The sequence below is a fragment of the Propithecus coquereli genome, unplaced genomic scaffold (genome assembly GCF_000956105.1).
Source record: "Propithecus coquereli isolate 6110/MARCELLA unplaced genomic scaffold, Pcoq_1.0 Scaffold782, whole genome shotgun sequence".
NCBI lineage: Eukaryota > Metazoa > Chordata > Mammalia > Primates > Indriidae > Propithecus > Propithecus coquereli.
In genome coordinates, this window is record NW_012153974.1 from 216,150 (window position 1) to 236,362 (window position 20,213).

Sequence of the window (20,213 nt, forward strand, 5' to 3'; positions counted from 1 at the left end):
TGTGAGCTAGGCTGATGCCACGGCACTCACTCTAGCCCGGGCAACAGAGTGAGACTCTGTCAAAAAAAAAAAAAAAAATTTTCCGTAAGTAATTATGTCACAGAATGGGAGAATCCAGCACATTGTTCACGAAGCAAGGTGTCCCGTCCTGCCACCTGTACACGGTGTGGCCGTTCACCATGGCAGGAGGAATGAGCTGTTCTCGCTAATCTAGTGTCTTGGCTAAACAGAACCACCGTGCACACCCACACGGCGTCACGGGGACGCCCTGATTTTCAGAGCGAGCGCACAGTGGAGTGTTTACAAAGTGCCTGCCAGCAGATTACCCAGAGTCCAGTTAGCCATACAATTGCAGGGATCAAACAATTCTTCCCCTGACATCCTTACTCTGGCACCCATCCCTCTGAGCGCTTTGCTCTTCTCGTTGCAGAAAGCTGAGTTGAGCACATTCCGTTCCCCGTCCATGAGCGGCAGCACCGAGCAAGCCGCGGGACAGCACCCGTGACCTTGGCCCAGCAGAGCAGCTTAGAACAGCTTCCAAAAATAGAGGCGCTAAACGCTCGCCCCAAAATCCACAGGGCTGAGCCGAGCCCCGGGCAGGATTAAGTTAAGCCCAGGGCACCTCCACCTCCCTCTCAGCCACCTCCCTGGAACGCCAAGGCCCCGGGCATGGGGGAGCCTCCCAGGGTTCTTCCCCACGGCCACGGCAGGCACTGCTGTCCCAGGGAGCAGCACCGTCCTGGCCTGGCCCGGTTCCTGCCGTCCTCCTGGGCACCCCCACTCGGCAGACAGCCTGACACTGCCCTGCTCAGCCAGGCTTGGGGCCAGCACCTCGCCTGCCCGACGCAGCAGACCGCGCGGCTCCAACCTCACCCCGCGACCCTGACTTCACCCTGCGACCCCGAGCTGTGCGCAAACGGTGGCCTCCGAGGGGCTGCCGCCTCCTCCCGTACGCTTAATTTTCTATGCTCCAAATCCTCCATAATGAACATGCGAGAGCTACACGACCACCCACACACGCGTGTGCTCCGTCTCCCCAGGTGTGGGCCAGACCTCTTCATTACTGTCATCCTAATGGCAGCAGCCAAGCGCGCTTGCCGCTGGGCCTGCTCTGAGGGAGGGAGGTCTGTCCCGAACGTGGAGCCTAACCCTAACGCTCAGGGCCCCTGTGTGGCAACCAAGACGTTGGCATCATTGGGGGCTGCAAACCCTATTCAGTGGGTATAGAATTGGGGCCACAGAAAAGGTACAACAACCTAATTCCTGCTGCAGAGCTGCCACCCTGGGATCCAGGGAGAACTACCAGGTGGCCTCGGGGCCCTGGCAGGGTCGAGGTGGCAGACGGGGCCCCTGGGTCGTGCAGGACGACCGGCCAGCCCGCTGCGCTGGCGCACCCCTGTCCGGACAGCACTGGGTCTCCCGGTCCACGAACGGGTCCAGAGGGCAGCCCCGTCCCGCGCTAGCCTCAGAGACCGCCCGTTCCTCGGGGCAATGAGGTTGCCGGCGTTCAGCAGCGGCTTTAGGCAAAAACGCTGCAGACGGGATCTGAGCCCAGGACACCCTGGTGCACGTGCAGATTCCCGGGGCCGCTCCGCGAGGCTCGTCCTGCAGTCTGGACGGCCCTGCGGGCTGGTCTCTAACCGCCCCGTTTTGGTCGGGAACCGACACCCCATCCACCCAGGAGGCCTGGGGCGTCTGCGTCTCTGCCCTGCACCCCTCACCTTCGACCTCGCAGAGCATCAGAGGCACCCCCAAAATAGCCGTGACAACTGCCAGCAGACGTGGTGCTTGGAGACGCAAGGCGTCGGTTTGTTCCCTCAGACGCGGGTGCACCGGCTGCTCCTGCCGCTCCACCCCCCCAAAACAAACCTCCCTCCAGCCCGACACCCGGCGCGGCTTCCGGCGACAACTCAATCCTCCGCCCACCCGCGCACCCCCAGCAGCAGGGGCCCAGGTCCCCGGCCCCTTCTCAGGGAGGGAGGAGGGAGGGACGTGTGGGACCCCGGGAAGCCTCGTGCCGACGCCGCCTTGGAGGGCAGCGCGGAGCCTCGTCTGTGAGGCCCGCCTCGCCCTGCCCACGATCAGAACCTCCCCCAACACGCCTGTTGGGCACAGGGAGGGCCAGGGAGGAGCAGCAGGCGAAGCTCTGAGCACACGCTTCGTCTCCCCCCTCTGCCGGGGCCACTCCTGTGCACGCAGAGGCTCCACTGACGTCTGATCCCAAAGCGTGCACGTCGGCCCTTGGCCACGCTCCTCCCCGAGACCTTCCAACCCAGCAGCCACACTCACCCTTGCCTTGGCCTCAGCCTGAGACGGCCCACGAGCCCGGCCCCTCTCTGCCACGCCGGGGGCAGTCAGGACGCGCAGGCAGGTAAGCGCCTGCTGGCCGCCTCCGGTGGGTCTGTCTTTGGCCAGCCTCGTTCACAGACCCCGAGATGGGCAGAGGAGGGTCTCCTCCCCCTCCTGCAGCTACGGCGTGGCCTGTCCATTAGCTGCAACGCCACGGAGCCATCTGGAAAGTTCCCAAACACCATGCCACGTGACCTTAGATGACAAAGGCTGCCGCCGCGTGCGGCACCCACGTGTTTCCCACACAGCCGTTCCGTGTGCACGGGAGACCCGGGGACTGACGCCGACAGCAGCCGCGGCAACGCTCGGGTGGGAAATGCCGTTCCTTCTCCACGGTTCTCTCTCCCTCGGCGTCAACGAGATGGGCGTGAGTGACGCAGGAGGACGGTCGGGAATGGTCACTAAGCCAACGCAACCGCGCAGGCACTGAGGAAAGCGCTCTGCCCCGGGGAGCAGGACACACGTCTGCGGGCAGCGAGCAGATGCAGGCGTGGAAGCTCGTTATGCTTTTCCTGGGAAGAAGCCCCTGGCCCCCCATCTCCCCTGGACTGTGGGAGTCAAGCCTCGGACGGGAGGTCCCGCGCCTCGCCCAGTCGGCAGGACGGACCACGGCAGAGGCCTGGGGTGGGGGGCCCCGCCGGGGTGGCTCTGCCGACACCAGGGACCTCAGCCGGGGCTCACAGGCGCCAGGACACGGGGGCTGGACGCAGAGACGGCCTCGAGAGAAAATGCTGGGGGGCGGGGTGCGCTGGCGCCTGCAGTCCCAGTTTCTCAGGAGGCCGAGGCAGAAGGATCGCTCGAGCCAGGGTTCGGAGCCAGCCTGGGCAACATAGCCAGTCCCCGTCTCAAAAAACAGACAAGGAAAGCAGAGGCAGCAGCAAGGGGTGGGATTAACGCCACAGCCTCTCCAGGGACCCGGACTACGTACACCCACCGTCTGCCAGCCTCGGAAAGAGCTACTTGCTCTGCATCGTTAGATCAAAGACACATCCCTGCAGAGGGACGGTCGCGGTCAGACCCTCCCGCGCCATGAGGCAACCACTTTCCCACAGTCCCCCCTTGCGTCCCTTTTCATGGTGGTCACAGCTACCGGGGTCGGGAGAGCCTCCCTCAGACACAGCTGCGGGTCAGAGCGAGGCAGCTGGGAAGCTGGGGGTCTTTTCACGCACACATGTGCACACCCCTCGTCCCGGGCTCTGAGGGCCCATCACACCCAGACACTCCAGCCTGTGCTTCCCCCGCACAGAGCGCGACCCCTCGCAGCCCTTCGAGCCCACGCAGCCCGGTTCCCAGACCCCCCGAGGGCGCCCAGGACCTGTGAATACTTCCCGCAAGCACTCTGGAGGCAACCGCCATGGCACGAGCTGAGGGGCGCGGCCTCCGCGGTGGGCCCGGAACAGCGTCCCGCCGGCGGAGGGAGCCCGCCACACCACCCGTCCCGTCAAAGGATGCAGGGCCAACCTGGAGAGGCTCCCTGGCCACGGACGGGGCAACCTGAGCGGCAGACGGGATAATAATCGCGATGGATTAAAACCTTCCAACGTGTTAAACCCGCGAGTTCACGATGACACAAAAACCACTAACTGATCGTCTTCAGGTGACGAGAAGGAACCGAATGACCATCCTGAGAACCGCAGCCCAAAGGCAAAGCATCAGGCAGTCGGCCTGCCCTCGCTCGACGAGCTCAGGACCCGAGTCCGGACCCCGCTGCCAGTTTGCGGGAAGCGGAAGGAGGACGCACGGGGCCCTGGACGGGAAGAGAAAGGGCTGGAGTACCCCGTCCACAGACTGAAGAGACCTAGAAGACGTTTCAGATTTGAAACAGGCAGACTAAGCTATGCGAGCAGCAGCTCACGGGGATTCATTCGGGTCTGGTCGCAGTCTGCCCTCGTGGGCTGTGGTGAAGGCCACGCAGCCCTGCAAACGTGGACACCACTGAGCTGTACACGGGACATGAGTGAACCATGTGGCACGCGCAGCACACCTCAACCAAGGCTTCTCTTAGCGTGGCCGGGCGCGGCGACTCACACCTGCGATCCCAGCACTGTGGGAGGCCGAGGCGGGAGGATTGCTTGAGCCCAGGAGTCAAGACCAGTCTGAGCAACATACTGAGGCCCTATCTCCACAAAAAATAAAAAAAAATTAGCCAGGCATGGTGGTGCGGGCCTGCGGTCCCAGCTACTCGGGAGGCTGAGGCAGGAGGATCGCTTGAGCCCAGGAGTTGGAGGCTGCTGTGAGCTAGGCTGACGCCACGGCACTGTAGCCTGGTGACAGAGCAAGACCCTGTCTCAAAAAAAAAACAAAAAAAAAACTTAAAGCACACACGCGCGCACACACACGCGCGCACACACACACGCGCGCACACACACGCGCGCACACACACACGCGCACACACACGTGCACACGCACAATTTCTGGGCATGGGACACACGACACTCTGAGCAGCCCGTCCTGAGCACTTGTTACGACAACTTCCCATTGGCCTATGTTACCTTTGTATCTGGAAGCCAAACTAGTTAATAAAGAAAGATAAAACAATCGAGAAAAATTAAGAATAACGGACACTCCCTTAGGTATCAACTCAGTTCACAGGGACGGAATCCGCAGAGCACGCTAGAAAGGGAGCGGCCGCCTCCGAACGACCCTGGGACTGCATCTGCGGCGGCGGTGGAGGCCCGCAGTGACGGTGAGAGCTGGCGGGATCCCCGCTCTGCCAGACACGAACCTTTAAACAGGAAACAGAAAAGCACGTAGCTCTCCGGGACACAGAACTCTTGCTTTTTGCCTGGGGCGGCCAGAGGAGGGCGGGCGCGTCCGCAGGGTCTACCTGCCTCCAGTTCCCCAGAGAGAGCTTGAGAGGTAATTAACTCATCAGACAGCAAAGAAAATAAACACGATTTCAAAAGAGATCAAGTAGTGAAAAAAGATTTCTGTTTTTCCCTTTAAGCTTCTGTATATTTTGGTAATTCCCAAACCTATCAGTTTAGTAATGACAAAAAGATGGATTTGTTTTTTAAAAAAAAAAGGCAAGATAGGGGCCAGCTCGCACCTGTAGTCCCAGCACCCTGGGAGGCTGAGGCAGGAGCATCACTTGAGGCCAGGAGTTGGAGGTTGCAGTGAGCTACGATGACGCCACTGCGCTCCAGCCCAGGTGACGGAGCAAGACCCTATCTCAAAAAAAAGAAAGAAAGAAAAAGAAAATCTGCAAATGGTTCCTTGCCTCTAGGAGGGAGATCAAACCCCGAATCCTCCCGGAAGGAAGGTGCCTGCGACCCTGGGCCCTGGAAGGACAGACTCGGACCGAGCCCTGAGGCCAGGACTGTCCGCCTGCACCCGCCGTCGTCATCATGGGGCCACAGCAGGGGGAGGCCACCGCGGTGGGGGTGCTGGCTTTGTGGCCGCCCGCTGGGCGCACCCCACACTAGCCATGCAAGCGCCCTCCGCTCTGCAGCTCACACTGAGCCACGGCACCGTCCCGCACTGGCGCTCGCGTCCGCCCTCCTGTCCTGAGCCCCAGGAGAGCCGTCCCCACGGCGGCACCGCGAGCACCTGATGGCTGGCGAGCGGGGGCCAAGCACCCGGCACCCTCCCAGGACCGTGCAGCGGTCCCTGCAGGACAGGGGACCGGGCTGCAAGAAGTGCGGCGAGGCCCCACGCAGCCTCCACGACCTTCCAGATGCCGGGACAGGTAACGAGGAGGCACCGCCACACACAGGGTCTCCAGCTGGCGTGTGCTGTTCTGTGCACGGGTGGAACGCCCGCTAAGGGTTAAACATCAATCCTCACTCCTCTTCCCAGCACACGTCTGCAAGGCACGCCCCTGCCTGGACAGATCCAGAACTTGCTGTGGCTGAAGCTTTTCAAAATACGTTCTAAACACACTCATACGCACACATCTACACACGAAATGCACACGCACGCACGTGTGCACATACATGCATGCACTCATGCATGTGCACGCAAGGCACACACGTACACACATGCACGCACAAATGCACATACACACATTTGCGCATGCATGCACACATGTACACATGCAGTGCACAAACGTACACATGCAGTGCACACACACAAACGCACACATGCACACACATAAGGCACTCACACATGCACATGCATGCAATGCACTCACATGCGCACAAATGCACATGCAAACTGACATGCAGACACCTACACTCATGCACACGCAAATGCACATGTACGTACGCACACATACACAATGCACAAACGCACACATACACACAAACACCCGTGCACACACAAATGCAGACACAAACATGCACACATGCATACATGTACACACATAAACACACACAATGAAACAAGGCCGTGGCTCCTCACAGCTCACACACCAGGAAGTTACCGGAAGGGAACTAGACAAACAGAATTTTATCACACGGAGCCAGCCGAGGGCGTGTCTCCAAGGCTGGCTTCCGTCTGCGAGGCGGGACACGCACGCCAGTCTGCAGGCGGCTCTGATCACCCTGTCGACAGCCTCACAACTGCTGTCGGAGCGACAAGAAGGCAGCAAATGAAACACCCCACCGCTCTCCACGCGGCACGTTGAACTGCGATTCTGCCGACGAGTTTAGGCTGACCAGGTTTGCTTTAACGCAAAGTCACACTCCACTTGCTTAGCAATAAAATGGTATCGCGACAGCCTGAAAATACCCGTGAAGTCAACGAAGTTGTGTCCACTCAGTGAGAGGAAATCACGGCGCTTTTCTCCCACGAGCCTGCGGTTCACAGTCAACCTCGCATCTGCCCCGAAATGCAGGCGGCACTTAGAAAAGAGCATCTCCAGGGTCCGCTCCAGACCGGCAAAGTCTCCTCCAGCGGGAAAGCCCCTTGGCCCAGACCCTCTGCTTTTCCTAAGGACCCAGACGCCAACCCTCGGTTGGTTACACGCATCGAAGGCGCCTCCTCCAGACCTGCGGCTCCTCTTTGCTTTGCTTGTGACGCCTCTTACCGAAACCGCATTTAACCGTTACGTGAGTAAAAGCATCGACGTCTTTATCCTTTCTGAGTTGTGCTCGGGGCTCTCTCCCTGTCCCGGCATCAACGACCACTTTGCGACTCACTACCCGAGTCTGAAACCTCGGCTTTGCCACGTTTGAGTCTGAACCCACCTGGAGCTGCAAGAAGGGTCTTTGTTTCACACAGGACGACACTCTAAACGGTCCCCTCCCCGAGAATCAGTGTGTCTCACAAAGACACGCCACTGATCCACAGAGGGTCGATCTCTGGCTTCTCGGTTCTGTCCCACTGGCCTGTGTGTCCGCCCAGCGCCCGGCGCCACGCGGTTCCATTATCACGGCGCCTGGCCGGTCTCTGGTACCGTCCTCCAAGCGCTGGTCCTGCCGGGCCCTTGACTCCGCCACGTGATCGCGCCGTCCTCGCACTCCCGGGACACAGTGACGCTGGCGAACACCTCCAGAGTCCGGCCCCTGATGTGGCTTTACGCGGGGTTTGCAGACCTGCGCTGGTCGGAGGGAGGCGCACCGTGCCCTCAGGGGCGCTGGCTTCCCAGTGTGCGTCGGTGCACTTACCTTTTCTATGTTCTGGAAGATTACGTGGCAAACAGGAGTCGCCTGTTCCTTCACGGTCTGACGGCGGCGAAAACAAGCATGTCCGCAAATACGCTTGCTCAGACGTCCTCTTGTCCTGGGTCAGCTCCGTGAGGCCACGTTCTTCTCAAAACTGTCCACTTCTGTCCCACTGTCTTTGTATTTTCTTGTGATTCTTGGAAATCCCCACAAATCTCCAAACCACACACCTTTTCACCTCACTGCACCGACCTTCTCACCGGTGCTGACGGGCGTGTCTGTGTCACCAGTTTTCCCAGAGAACAGGTTTTGTCTCAGTTCACCTTTTCCTCTGCCTGTTTTCTACGTCATCGATTTTCACTCTCGTGTTTATGTAGGTACGAAACGCCCTGGAAACACCTACGTGGTTCCCTCTCAGTAGGGGAGGAGTGGGAGGCTCGTCACTGAGGGACCGTCACCTCCTACTGTCATTGATACTGCATTTCTCGAACTTTGGAAACGAGAATGCATCTGCGTATCTCTTGTACAACTTTAAAAAACAGTGAAAAGCAGGATAATTATGGCACTGAAATGACCCAGTTTGGGTAACCAGGATTTAGAGAGCGACACGTGTTTGCCTCTTTTCTCTGCCATCTGGAGAGCTTGGAAATGGTAAGAAAAATCCCTTTTTCTCCCACAGTCCTAACATTTTAGTTTGATTCTTCCTTTTGTTGAGACAAGGTCTCGCCCTGTCCCCCTGGCTGGAGTGCAGCGGCGTCATCACAGCTCACTGCAGCCTCAAGCTCCTGGGCTCGAGCCATCCTCCCACTGTGGCCTCCTCAGTAGCTGGGACCACAGACGCCACCACACCTGGCCAATTCTCCTTATTTTTTGTACAGATGGGGTCTCACCGTGTTGCCCAGGCTGGTCTCGAACTCTTGGGCTCAAGGGATCCTCCTCCTGCCTTGGCCTCCCAAAGTGCTGGGATCCCAGGCGTGAGCCACCGCGCCGGCCTTCTTTTGGTTTTGAATCAAGACCCGTTTGGTTCAACTGGATCTAACAACTAACGTAAGAAACGGCATTTTACGGCCAAAAGGACAAGTCTGTACATTTGCTACCACTTTGGGAATCTGGAGCTTTGCGCAGTTTGTGTTCTTGGGTCGGCACCTGAAGCCTTCGATGCCCGACACACCCTACTACCCAGTGCGGTGCCGTCGTCCACGTCCACGCCTGTCCTCTTGCCGCCAGGGGACTCCACGATGACAGGGACTTTTCCAAACCCTGAGAACAGAGCCTGGAGCACGATGGGTCTTCTACGAACGCTTGTCAGAGAGAACAGAACTGATGGCAGCTTTAGGGACTCGCCACAGTTCAGTCTCTGAACACAACTAAGCTGTCTGCAACCTCCGGCTGCACCGCGTCTGGAAAGTCTCCCGACACCGGTTCCTCTAATGTCCCGCCTCCCCCCCGCCCCAGGCCTGCATGGTGCTGGGCGGGGCAGCCGGATCCCTCCCGCCCTCCAGCCCCTGCCACCGCTGCAAAGTCAGCTCTTCTCCCATAGGGTCTCGGCCGGCTCCCCTCCCCCGTCCTCAGCACCGGGACCAGCCGGGCTGCCGCTGCCCCGCAGGCCCAGCCCCTGGCCCCCGACCCGGCCCACGGCCAGGGTGGGGAAGGCAGGGTCTCTCTGCCCTGCCCTGCCCTCCCCGCCGGACGGCTCTGGCCACGTGTGTCCGAGTGACCTCACGCCGCAGGTCGGCCTGCACCGTGCTCTACTGAAACTGGGGCTTAGTTCGTTTACTAATAAACACGTGGTTAATTTTCATCTAACTACATATTTGCTAATAAATGGAAAAGTGGAAAGACTTGAAACGAATGATTTTCACCTTAAAAAGCAATCACGGCCGACCACTGCCACGCTCTCACCGGGACTCAGGAACTCAGCACCAAATGCAGATGCGAAACCGAGTTCACCCTCAGAGACCCTGTGATCGACACCAACCTGATCGACACCAACTACAACACGGCCCGGCCGGGCTCCGACGCGGAGGGCGGGGGTCCCCGGGCCGGCAGGGACCAGCCGCCGCAGCTGGGACCCAGCCACAAGACATGCTTCTCTTTAACTCAACGGCAGAGAGACATTTTTTAATCTCGACTCCCAAACGATTTAATTGTGTCCTAATTAAATCTCGACTTGTCAGCAGAACCACTTTGGTAGCGCCAGACACGGGGGGCTCGGGCTGCCGGCAGGGCCCCGACGTACCGGGCAGAATCCTCCCGACGAGCGCGTCTAGCAGCCAGAACGACTCCTCTTCGTCCTTCGTGACCAGAATCAGGTACCCTGCTATGAAGTTCATTCCCTGGAAGTAGAAACAGAGAAGCCGAAATCCACACTGAGTTGCAGACCGCCGCACGGTTCTGCAGTTGCCTGGCTGCCGAGTGTCCATCTCTTGCTCTCCCCTAAAACTTGCTAATTCTAGAACGATCTTTCGGAATTTCAGAGAGACTAAGGACCTGCCATCTGACAGTGCGCTTAGCACGCCTACGCGGAAAAAAGCAAAAGGGAAGAGTTAAAGGAAACCCTTCTGAACGCTGCCTCGGAAAACCAAAACCAAAGACCACCTCTCGGCCCGACGGTAGCCTCGCGATAACGCGACACAACTCGCCGCTGGCTTCTGAAAAATTCAACCCTCGTCGCCACACAGACGCCCAGAGCAGCCCGTGTGGAGATCGCATCATCGCGACTGGCGGGTCTTGCCATCAGAGCGGACCCCAGGAGAGAGGAAGCAGAACCGGGGTCGTGTGTGCAGCACGCGGCTCGGCACGCGCGCCCTGGGTCGGGCTGTGTCCCCCACCCCAGACGCTCACGCTGGAGAGGACGGGGCCGCGCTCGGGAGGGGACCGGCGCAGGTGCAGTTTCAGACGCGGGCGCAGTGTAGCTGGGGGGCCAACCCAGCAGGCCCGGTGTCCTCAGAGAAGGGGAGGCGTGGACACAGACACACACGGGGAGGCCACGGTGGCAGAGATCAGGGTGACGGTGGGAAACCACCAGGAGCCGCAGGGGCCGGAGCAGGCCCTGCCCCCGGTCTCAGACTTCCTGCCTCCAGCACCGAGAACCCCCTCTGCTGTTCAAGCCCCCGGGCTGTGGTCCTGCTACAGCACCGCAGGAAACGGGCACAACGCGTACACCCACACACGTCTGTGTGTCTACCTGTACGTTCCGAAAGCCAGTAGAGCTCTGGCCTCATGCTAGTATAAAAATCGTGTGTGTGTGTTTACAAATGGGTCTCACTGTGCTGCCCAGGCTGGGCCTGAACTCCTGGACTCAAGTGATCCTCCGGCCTCGGCCTCCAGAGTGGCTGGACTGCAGGCGCGCACCACCCCGCCTGGCTACGTGAGTGTTTTTAAAATAGAGCTATTTGCTAAAACCCAAAAGGACGGCACATGATCTGAGAACAGGTGCCCGGCAATCCTGCCTCATCTCCCACAGGCCAAGTTCCCGCTCCTGGACGGCAAGGTAACGACAGGAGCAAAAGCTGAGAGCGACAGGAATCCGGTGAGCGGAGGAGGGATGCACCCAGCTTCGCGCAGACGTGAGAGCCGCCCACGTGCAGCGGAGCGAGGGGAAGGCAGCCTGATGCGCTTTCCGGGCAAGCGGCCGGCGCACCAGCTCGCGGCTCTGCAGCTGGTCTCCCACGGTGGGCTTCCTCCCATCCCCAAAGGCAACGCCACGGCCGCGCAGGGGGACCTCAAACCGCCAAACCCACCCGACCTGCGCACGAACGTCCGTTCAAATCGCACGCAGGGAGCCAGGCGTTCTGACTGCGGGCTTTCACGCCGTGTTTCCAGAAGGGTCACCTTCGCTGTCAGAAGGAAACTGCCCACATTTCCTTCACTGTCCTCCTGACCTTAGCCCAGCCTCCGCCCCGGGAGCCCGCGAAGTGGGGGCAGGGCTAGCCGCTCTCCAGCCCTGCGGCCGCGTGGGCTCAGCGCTCCCAGCATCTGGCGCCCGCACGCGTCACAGGCAGTCACAGGCCGCGCGCTGTCCTGGAAACCCTCGCACGGGCCGGGCTCTCGCACCCACTGCGCTGCGGCGGCCCTGGACTCACGGGCCACCCCTGCTCCCTCGGACACGGGAACAGCACGTCGCGCAGACAAGTCCGGGTATCACACGTGTGCATGCACACACACGGGAGAGGCAGACCGCACGGCTAAGTCTGGCTCTTCTTCCCGCCACGGTCGTGGACAAAAGAGTTCCTTAGACACGCACCAGGGAGGCGGCTTCACAGGGGTGAGAAACGGCTCTTCCCAAACGCACCTGGCACCGCACAGCGCGGGGGCACCGACACCCAGAGATGGCCTCAAAGGAGGTGGCGCCTGCCCCAGCACACGCCTGCACACACGTGCCCACACGTGGTCCGCAGGAGGCAACCTGGGTCCCACAACTTAATCCAGTTCCCGCCTGCCGACTCCCGCCCACACCCAGAGAAGCCATCCCGTTGCTGTCCCTGCTTTCCCGGGAAAACAGAGGCAGGGCCTTCCGCGAGGCGCTGCAACCCAGGGGGCTCGCGAGTGCGCTGACCGCGAAGACCTGGCCTGGACCCGGAGGGCGTCCCTGCCGCGAGCTCGCGGCGCGCCGTCTCCTTCCCGAGCAGCGGGCTCACCTGGCAGTACCCCACGCCGCGGTCGTGCCGCCCGTAGGCCACCAGCACGTTGTACAGGGCCTTCTGCAGACAGGGCTCTGCCGTCTTCCGGAATCTCACGTTGTCTGGGAAGGTCCGGTTCAGGTCTGCAGGGAAATTCACGAGCGAGAATTACCCAGAGGCGGCAGCTCCACGACGCCGCAAACCCCTTCCGCGGCCGCCGAGTGGCACGTGGGCTCTGACGGAATCCAAAGAGCGGATTCAACCCAGCTGCACGTTTGAATCACCCCAGAAAGGCCCGACAGGCCGCTCCTTCTCACGCGCGACACGCACCAGACCACACCGCCGGGCCGAGGGGCTCACTGGGCCAGGCGGGAGGGGCGGCCCTGGGGGCACAGGGGGGCCCCACCGCCCCCTCCACGTCGGGGTGGCAGGCGGCCGTCTCTGGGCTAAGGAGGAGCCGGCTCAGCAGCAGGGAGGATAGGTGGGAGCTCTGGGGGTTCCCCCATCCTGAAGATCAGAGACGTGAGGACGCAGAACACAGCCAGACGCCTTTGCGGAGGTCGCCGGTCTAAAGCGAACGCCAAGCACGAAGTAAGCTCGGTCGCCGGCTGGCGCGTAGGTCGCCTCCCTGCAGCCTCCCCCGCAGACACCCGCCTCCCCGCCGGCGCCCTCCCCCCAGCCATCCCGCCCGGGCACCGCTTAGCCCAATGGCGGCCCCGGCCACGCCGTCCTGTGCGGGGAAACCAGAGGCGTGTGGGTCACGAGGCTGACCAAGCCACGCCCCGCCCTGCGCCACAGCCTGCGGGAGCCGAGGTTCCCGCGTTCCCGCACGCGGGCAGGACGAGGAGGACGCCGTCACCCTGAGCCACCGCGCCGTTTTCCGACTCCACCGCTGCTCACGGCTGTCTGCCCAGCGCCACACACAAAGATGCTTTTATGAACGTGCCGAGACAGGGCACACGGCAACCCCGGCCCTGACACCCTCTGCGCCCAACGACACCCGTCTCCTCCGGCACAGAGCTCCCCACGGCGGCCGCAGAACACGCACCTGCCACGCTGTTCCCAGCCTCAGCCCGACCCCGTCCTCGCTCACGAAAAGCCAGATGTGGGCAGAGCGCTGAGCTCGGTGCCTCAGGGCACATGGTTCCTCTGTGTGCTTTTTACAAGAGAGACTTTTCCCCTGGAATTCTGAACGCTCCAAACAAAGCAATCAGCTGCGGGAAACGAGTGTTTTTGCTACTTCAGACCAGAGTGACCAGCTGCGCCCACTCCTAGGTGGCATCTGTCACATGAGAAGTTTCCCCACGTCTGGTGACGTCATTCTTGGGGCAAGGAGAGGCTGCAGGGCGGGTGGGCTCCCGCCTACGTTCTTGACCCTGTGGCCGCAACCTGCCTTTGGGCGCCCTGCGGGCCGAGCGGCTGAGACGGACGCGCACAGCAGCCAGGCGTGAGAACCCGCCAGTCCCCTGGACACGGGTGAACGGACGTGGTCCAGACACCACGGAACGTAACTCGGCCGCCAAGGGGGACGTCGTGACACAGACCGACACCAGGACCTGGGGACGTCGCGCTGAGTGATGCAAGCCCGGTACAAACGGACACACCACGGGACCCTTCTCGCACGAGGCCCCGGAGGGATCGAACGCAGAGACGGAAAGCAGAGGCCGCCAGGATGGCCTGTTGTTTAATGGGGACAGAGTTTTAGTTTGGGAAGATGAAACGGCCAATTTAGTTCTGTACATTTTACAATTAAGAAAAATTCCTCCAAAATCACACCAAACAGAACCTTCAGACTCATGGTCCAAGCGGCGACATTGTTTGACGCACGCGGCCTCGCGCCCCCCCCCCCCCCGTGAGTGACGCTCCCCGGGTCCTCTTCTGTCCCGAGACTTCTGGCCGCGACGGCGCCGTGAACCAGACGCAGCCAGCCACGTACCGCCCGCTGCCCCTGGGGAAGCCCCTCCCTGCTGGCGCAGCCGGACACGCAGCCCCGGGTCCCAGGGACATGCCACGTCCCCCTCAGAGGTCACCCCAGCTGCTCAGCACTGAAAGGAAACCCAAAAATTGAACATTATGTGTTTCAATGTACATTTCTCAAAAACCACGAACGCAGGAAGGGCAGACGTATTTACTAAATACCTAATCATTCAATTTAGGTCAAACTTTTTTTTAGCACCGTGAACTTTTGAGAGCGGGCGACTCCACGCCTGCGTGAGAACCGGAGGACGAGGACACCAGAGGCGGAACCAGCAGCATCCCCGGCCGTCACGATAGTCTGGCACAGAAAGGAAGCCTGGCACGCGGCCTCAGGAACCACGCGGCCTCAGGAACCACGCGCTGCCTCCGCCAGCCCTCACAGCGGCCGCCCTGCGCACGCAGCTCGAGGCCTTTCTCGCTCTCCTGAGACTCCTCTGGGGGAAACCTCGCCTTCGTTTCACTTTGTTCTCAAACTTTTTGTAACGACGAGGTCTCGATACGTTGCCCAGGCTGGTCTTGGACTCCTGGCCTCGAGCGATCCTCCCGCCCCGGCCTCCCAGAGCGCTGGGATCACAGGCGTGAGCCGCCGCGCCCGGGCCCGTTTCCCTTATTAGCTGGCTGGTCACTCAAACGTTTGCTGAGTGAATTAAAAACGTTGGCCCCTCACGAACACTTCAGTGTGGACTCTTCCTATGATCGCAAATTACAGTTGCCGCGTCGACAACACGAGTTGCTTCCTCGGCCTCGCGGCTCCAGAGCCAGGTGGAACAGCCCCCCCGCTGCGCCCCTCACCTGTGCTGACGGCTTCCTCCAGGCCGGGGTCCCCCTCTCCCTGGAGCAGGCGGTGGTAGTAGCCGGGGTTCTGGTCCATCTGGGCCTGGGCTCCACTCAGCGCCATCCAGACGCGGGCGCGGTGCTCCAGCGGGACACCTTTGCGGACGTAGCGCTTCACTGAAACCAGGAGGGGACGAGAGGCCGCGTGAGCCCGGCCAGGGCAGAGGCTTCCTGCGCCAGCCGCGCTCGCGCCCACACTCTCGGCTCTCACCCCTCCTCTTCCTACGTCAAATACAGGAGACCCAAAACCGTGGGCATCTCCGCCAAAGCCGGCACATGCCCCGTAAGATTCTGCCGTCCCCGGAAACAGCGCACAAGCCAGCCTGCACCCGCCGCGGGAGCGTCCACGCCGCTGCCCGAGGACCAAGGCGGGGGCTCACGCCTGGCCCCTGCCACACGGGCTACAGAGGCTGCTCCCCACGCAGACGCCTGCAGCCCTCCCGGGAGGCCTGTGTCGTGCTGAGCGGCAGAGGGAGGAGCAGGGCGTCCTCGGGGCCCCAGGAGCACAGGGTGGGACGGACGGGGCCTCAGGCACCCGCCCTAACCAGAGCGGTGGAGGAACAGCGGGCTGTGGTCAGACGGGGCTCCGGAAAGCGCTGCGCAGCCACACAGAGCAGAGGACCGGCTGAGGGTGGACCGGGGAGGGGTGCACGGGAGAGACGCCAAGGGCCGGGCGCCCGGGCGAGACGCGCCTTCCCCGCGCCATCTCTGCACAGACGCCGCTGCACTTTGCAGGGACATTTTTATCGATAATAAACATGTGAAAGATTATTTTCTAATGACCATAAAACAGACAGGAACGGAAGCCAAGACCCACGAGCCACCTCCGTCGATCGACACGGAGCAACTCCTGGGCAGACGAAAGGCTTCGCGAGTCTGGCGTCACGTTGATCATGTCAGGCCAGGGTGCGGCGCTGTGCCCTTAACGACTCTGACTTGCAAAGCAGCTGATTTCCAAAGCAAGTATTTAAAGCTTTGCTGTTTTCCTTTGAGATTATATAGCAAATACCGTTATTTTAAAAGAAACCGTGCTTCGGGGGAAAACCACGTGCAATTAGTGAAACTCTACACGCTGCCGTAAAACAAAACACGAGAAGCACGGGCTGTATTTGTGTCTATAATCACACGTATAATTATGAAAAATCACAATAACTTTATAGCCCACAGTCAAGAAAAGCACAACAGAGCCCGGGCAGTGTGGTGGCTCATGCCTGCAGTCCCAGCACTCCGGGAGGCCGAGGCGGGAGGACCGCTTGGGCCCAGGAGTCCCAGGTTGCCGTGAGCTATGACGACGCCACTGCACCGCGGCCTGGGACTCTGCCTTGGGGGAAAAGAAACAAAAAAGGCCTATCGCTACAGAGCAAAACCGCATTAACTTGAATTCCCAGCTGAGCTACGACAGACGATCGCTGGACACGAGCCTCGTAAACGCAAACTTGGGAGGACAGAGCCCTCTGCCACTGGGCCCCCCACTTCCCCCACGCGTGAGCAGCCCGTGTGCGGCTCAGTCTCTGGCGGGAGCTCAGTCCCTCGGTCTGTTCACACCAAGACAGGCACACAGACACGTGCTTGGTTTCAGTTCTGGAATTCTGCCAGAGACACCAACACTCCGCCCGCCTCTCCCTCCAAGTCAGTGCGATTCACACTGAAGTCTGCTGTGGGTCTCGGGGCCCCTTCCCCAGCGGCACAGCCGACCGCTGACGCACGAGATCAGTGGGGCGGCAGCGCCCACGCTCTCGCAGAGCAAAGCTTCCGCCGCCGCCTGTGAGTTGTCGTCTGAGTTTACGCCGCTTCTCCGGAGAGGAGTGGAAGCACCGACTCCTCCTCACAGGCGCCGCCTTCCCGAGGGCAGGGCCACACCCACCGCCATCGCTGACGCTTGGAGACGTGCAAATGTAAAGGAGAAACAGCCGGGAACATCTTAGGAAGAAGCTACGTCCTGTCCTGAGTAAAGCAGCCCAGGAACAAAGACCCGAACTCCTCGTGTTCTCACTCACGAGCGGGAGCTGAGCCGCGGACGGACGTGGTAGACACGGCCGGGAGGTGGGGTGGAAAATCAGCTGCTGGGGACGGCGCGCGCTCTGCCGGTGACGCACATGAAGGGCCCAGACGCCCTCTCTGTGCAATTCAGCCATGTCACAAAAACCGCTCACACCCCTAAATCTATTTAGATTATGTTCAAAAAAAAAAAAGGCACCTACATCCCAGAGAACTGACTTCCATCTATCTGCTCCAACAAAGAGGCAGATCCCCAGTTTTTTGGTATTTGTCTTTGATAATATGTTCCTGCAATTTAATTTTAACTTGGGTGGTGCTGACATTCTAAGCCACTGGTCAGGCCCCAAACCACCGCAGGCTCTGACGCTCGTCCCTGCAGACGCCCTTCCCAGCACGCCACGCAGGGGACGGGAACGGGGAGGGTGGGGTTTGTGGAACTGAGTCTTTCTGGGCTGCAGAGAAGCAGCGAGCTGCCTTCTTAGGGCTCCTGTCGTATGTTAGCGACGGGCAAGGAAAAGAGAAAGAAAATATTGACTGTACTCACAAACGGCCTGACCGGGCACCACGCATCATAGCTGTCACCTCGAGACACGCTGGATGCCCAGACATGGACAGCACAGGGAACATCCACCAGAAAAGAGAACAGAACAATGGGCCTCAAAAAAGCAAGACAAGATACAGAAGCAGATCAAAGTGGAGATTCCAGGCTGTGCCTGCAGAAATCCAAGGGCGGTCCCCAGCCCCAGCCCCGGGGCTGTCCCATGCCAGCAGTCTCTGCCCTGAGGCTGTCCCCGACCTGACTGTCCCACAGCCAGCCCAGAGCGCGTGGCAGGAAACCCCGCACTCCCAGCTCTGGAGCAACCTGCCCACACTCTCGGGCGCTGCCACCACTCACGGGCTCCAGCGGCCACACCCAGACCCAGGCCCGGCGGTGCGTGCTGGACCCTGAACCCCGCACACCTCCAGCGGGATCACCCGGGGTCAGGACATCGGGCAAGGCTGGGACGGGCTGGCGGTGCTCATGGGCACCCGACCCTGCGGCTCCCACCCCGGCTGGAGGCTCTCGGGGAACCGGACGGTGTATCTGCTCCCAGATACACCAGGTGTACTTGTCACCATAACCACACAGTCCAATTAACACTACACAAATCAGAGAAATACTAAAGCAAAAAAGAAAGTTGCTACTTGATAAAAACCAAGTTGAACTTTTAGAAGGAGTTGACAGAGACAAGGGCTCAAAAACAAACCAGAGAAAAAGCAAAAACCAACCTGCCGAATCGGGTGCAAGCTCCTTGCAAAGGACCGGGGGAGAACGAAGATCTGGGAGGGGTCTGCATTCAATCGCTTCCGAAATGCCCGAGCTCCTGCTCCACTAGGACCCCCGCGTCAGCAGACAGAGACGACACCCACACCGCCCAAAGGAGACCCGCGTGACAAGACCAGACAGGGAGAGGGACGTGCACTTGTTTTCCGTAAGAACAAAGGTTTCTGCGCAGACCGGGACTCCGCGTCCTCTGCTCTGCCTGGCCGCCAGCGCAGAGCGACCTCCGCTCGGGGGCCTCTGCGGTCACCGTGGGCCGTGGTGCGTCCACATGTGCCACATCTGATCCTGGGCAGCCGTGAGGACGGTCCCCGGCAACCCCTCCACAGGACACGGGCCGGGGATGGGAGAGAAACTCGATTTCACTTTGTATCCTTTAGCACGATTAAAACGTTCACCTGCGCTTACGTTGTCTTCTAACTGTATGTTTTATATATTCACACGTGACCTTTCAAAATTAAAAGACCAGCCAACTTTTAAGAATAAACCAAAAGGAAAAACCAAAGGTAGCCGTTCCGCTGGAAACACGTTAACGACATAGGTGACACGGGACGGGACAAGCGTGTGTGACATTCTCACAGGATGCACAGAGGATCTCAGTTCCAGGGTTCCGGAAGGCCAACAACTACCAGCCTTGGAGGTCCTTCCGGCTCCGTGATTTTAAGAAGCCTCAGTTTACCCGTGTTCAGGGAGGCCCAGCGGAGCCTCCCTCAGCGACAGCCTCCAGGACTGGGGGCTCCGACCACCTCCAGTCCCCACGCTGAGCAAGTCTGGGGAGAGCCCCTCCACCCCCAGCTCCCCGGGCATTTCAGAGCACCTGGGCCCCACCCACTAACTGCTCTGAAAGAGAACTTTGACCCCCCTCCCCCTTAGGGAGCCTCTTGGGCCTGGCCACAGCCCCCCCCACCTCTAGCCCTTCCCACCCCTCCCCCCACGTCCCTAATACCCCGGTCCCACAGTGCAGCCTGGAAGCCCAGCCAGCAGCACTGTCCCCTCCTTCAGGAAGCCCCCAAGACCCTGCTTTGCTCCCACTACCAGCTCCCGTAACCCCATGGGCAACTTCCACCAAAGCCCTCACCGCCCCCCACAGGTACCAAGGGCTCCTCTGTCTCTGCCTGGTGGTGTGGGCGGCTCTGCGGGCAGATGGTCACTCAGGTATGAAACCCGGAAGCGATCACGCTGCCCAAGCACATTCCAGGTACCAAGGGTGTAGCCGGGCTGGAAGCAAAACCCCTGCAGGCAGGGAGGGTCGTTGCTTCCAGCAGGGAAGCCAAGATAACTGGGGTCTGTGTGGCGCAGACAGAGGTGAGGAGAGAAAGGCACCGGATGGTGGTGGCAGGTCCGGGGCCCATTCCAGGCATGGACGCCCCCCCACCCCCCTGCGGCCGTGCGGGGTCTGGGGAAGAGCCCAGGGAAGCGGTCCTGCATCAGTCGTGGGGCCAGTGCAGGTGGCCAGGGTGCTCTGGGGCACGAGGAAGTCTGCAGGGGTGTAGGAGTGCGGGGCACGGTCGAGGTCCCGGGAGGACCCACTCCTAAGGACCCTCGGGACACGTTTCTCCCTTCTAT

At 60.6% G+C, this 20,213-nt stretch overlaps 1 protein-coding gene across 1 annotated transcript in view; it reads right to left on the reverse strand.

The window, feature by feature from the left end:
• Nucleotides 1–15,442, reverse strand: part of GRTP1 (growth hormone regulated TBC protein 1) — a 21,136-nt gene extending 5,694 nt beyond the window's left edge. The window contains exons 1-3 of the mRNA XM_012662818.1: nucleotides 15,287–15,442; nucleotides 12,536–12,660; nucleotides 10,135–10,231 (exon numbers count right to left, since the gene is read on the reverse strand). Of these exons, the coding sequence (XP_012518272.1) occupies nucleotides 10,135–10,231; nucleotides 12,536–12,660; nucleotides 15,287–15,392 (328 nt within the window). The 5' untranslated portion in view covers nucleotides 15,393–15,442. The remainder of the gene's footprint in view (nucleotides 1–10,134; nucleotides 10,232–12,535; nucleotides 12,661–15,286) is intronic.
• Nucleotides 15,443–20,213: the final 4,771 nt, after the last annotated feature.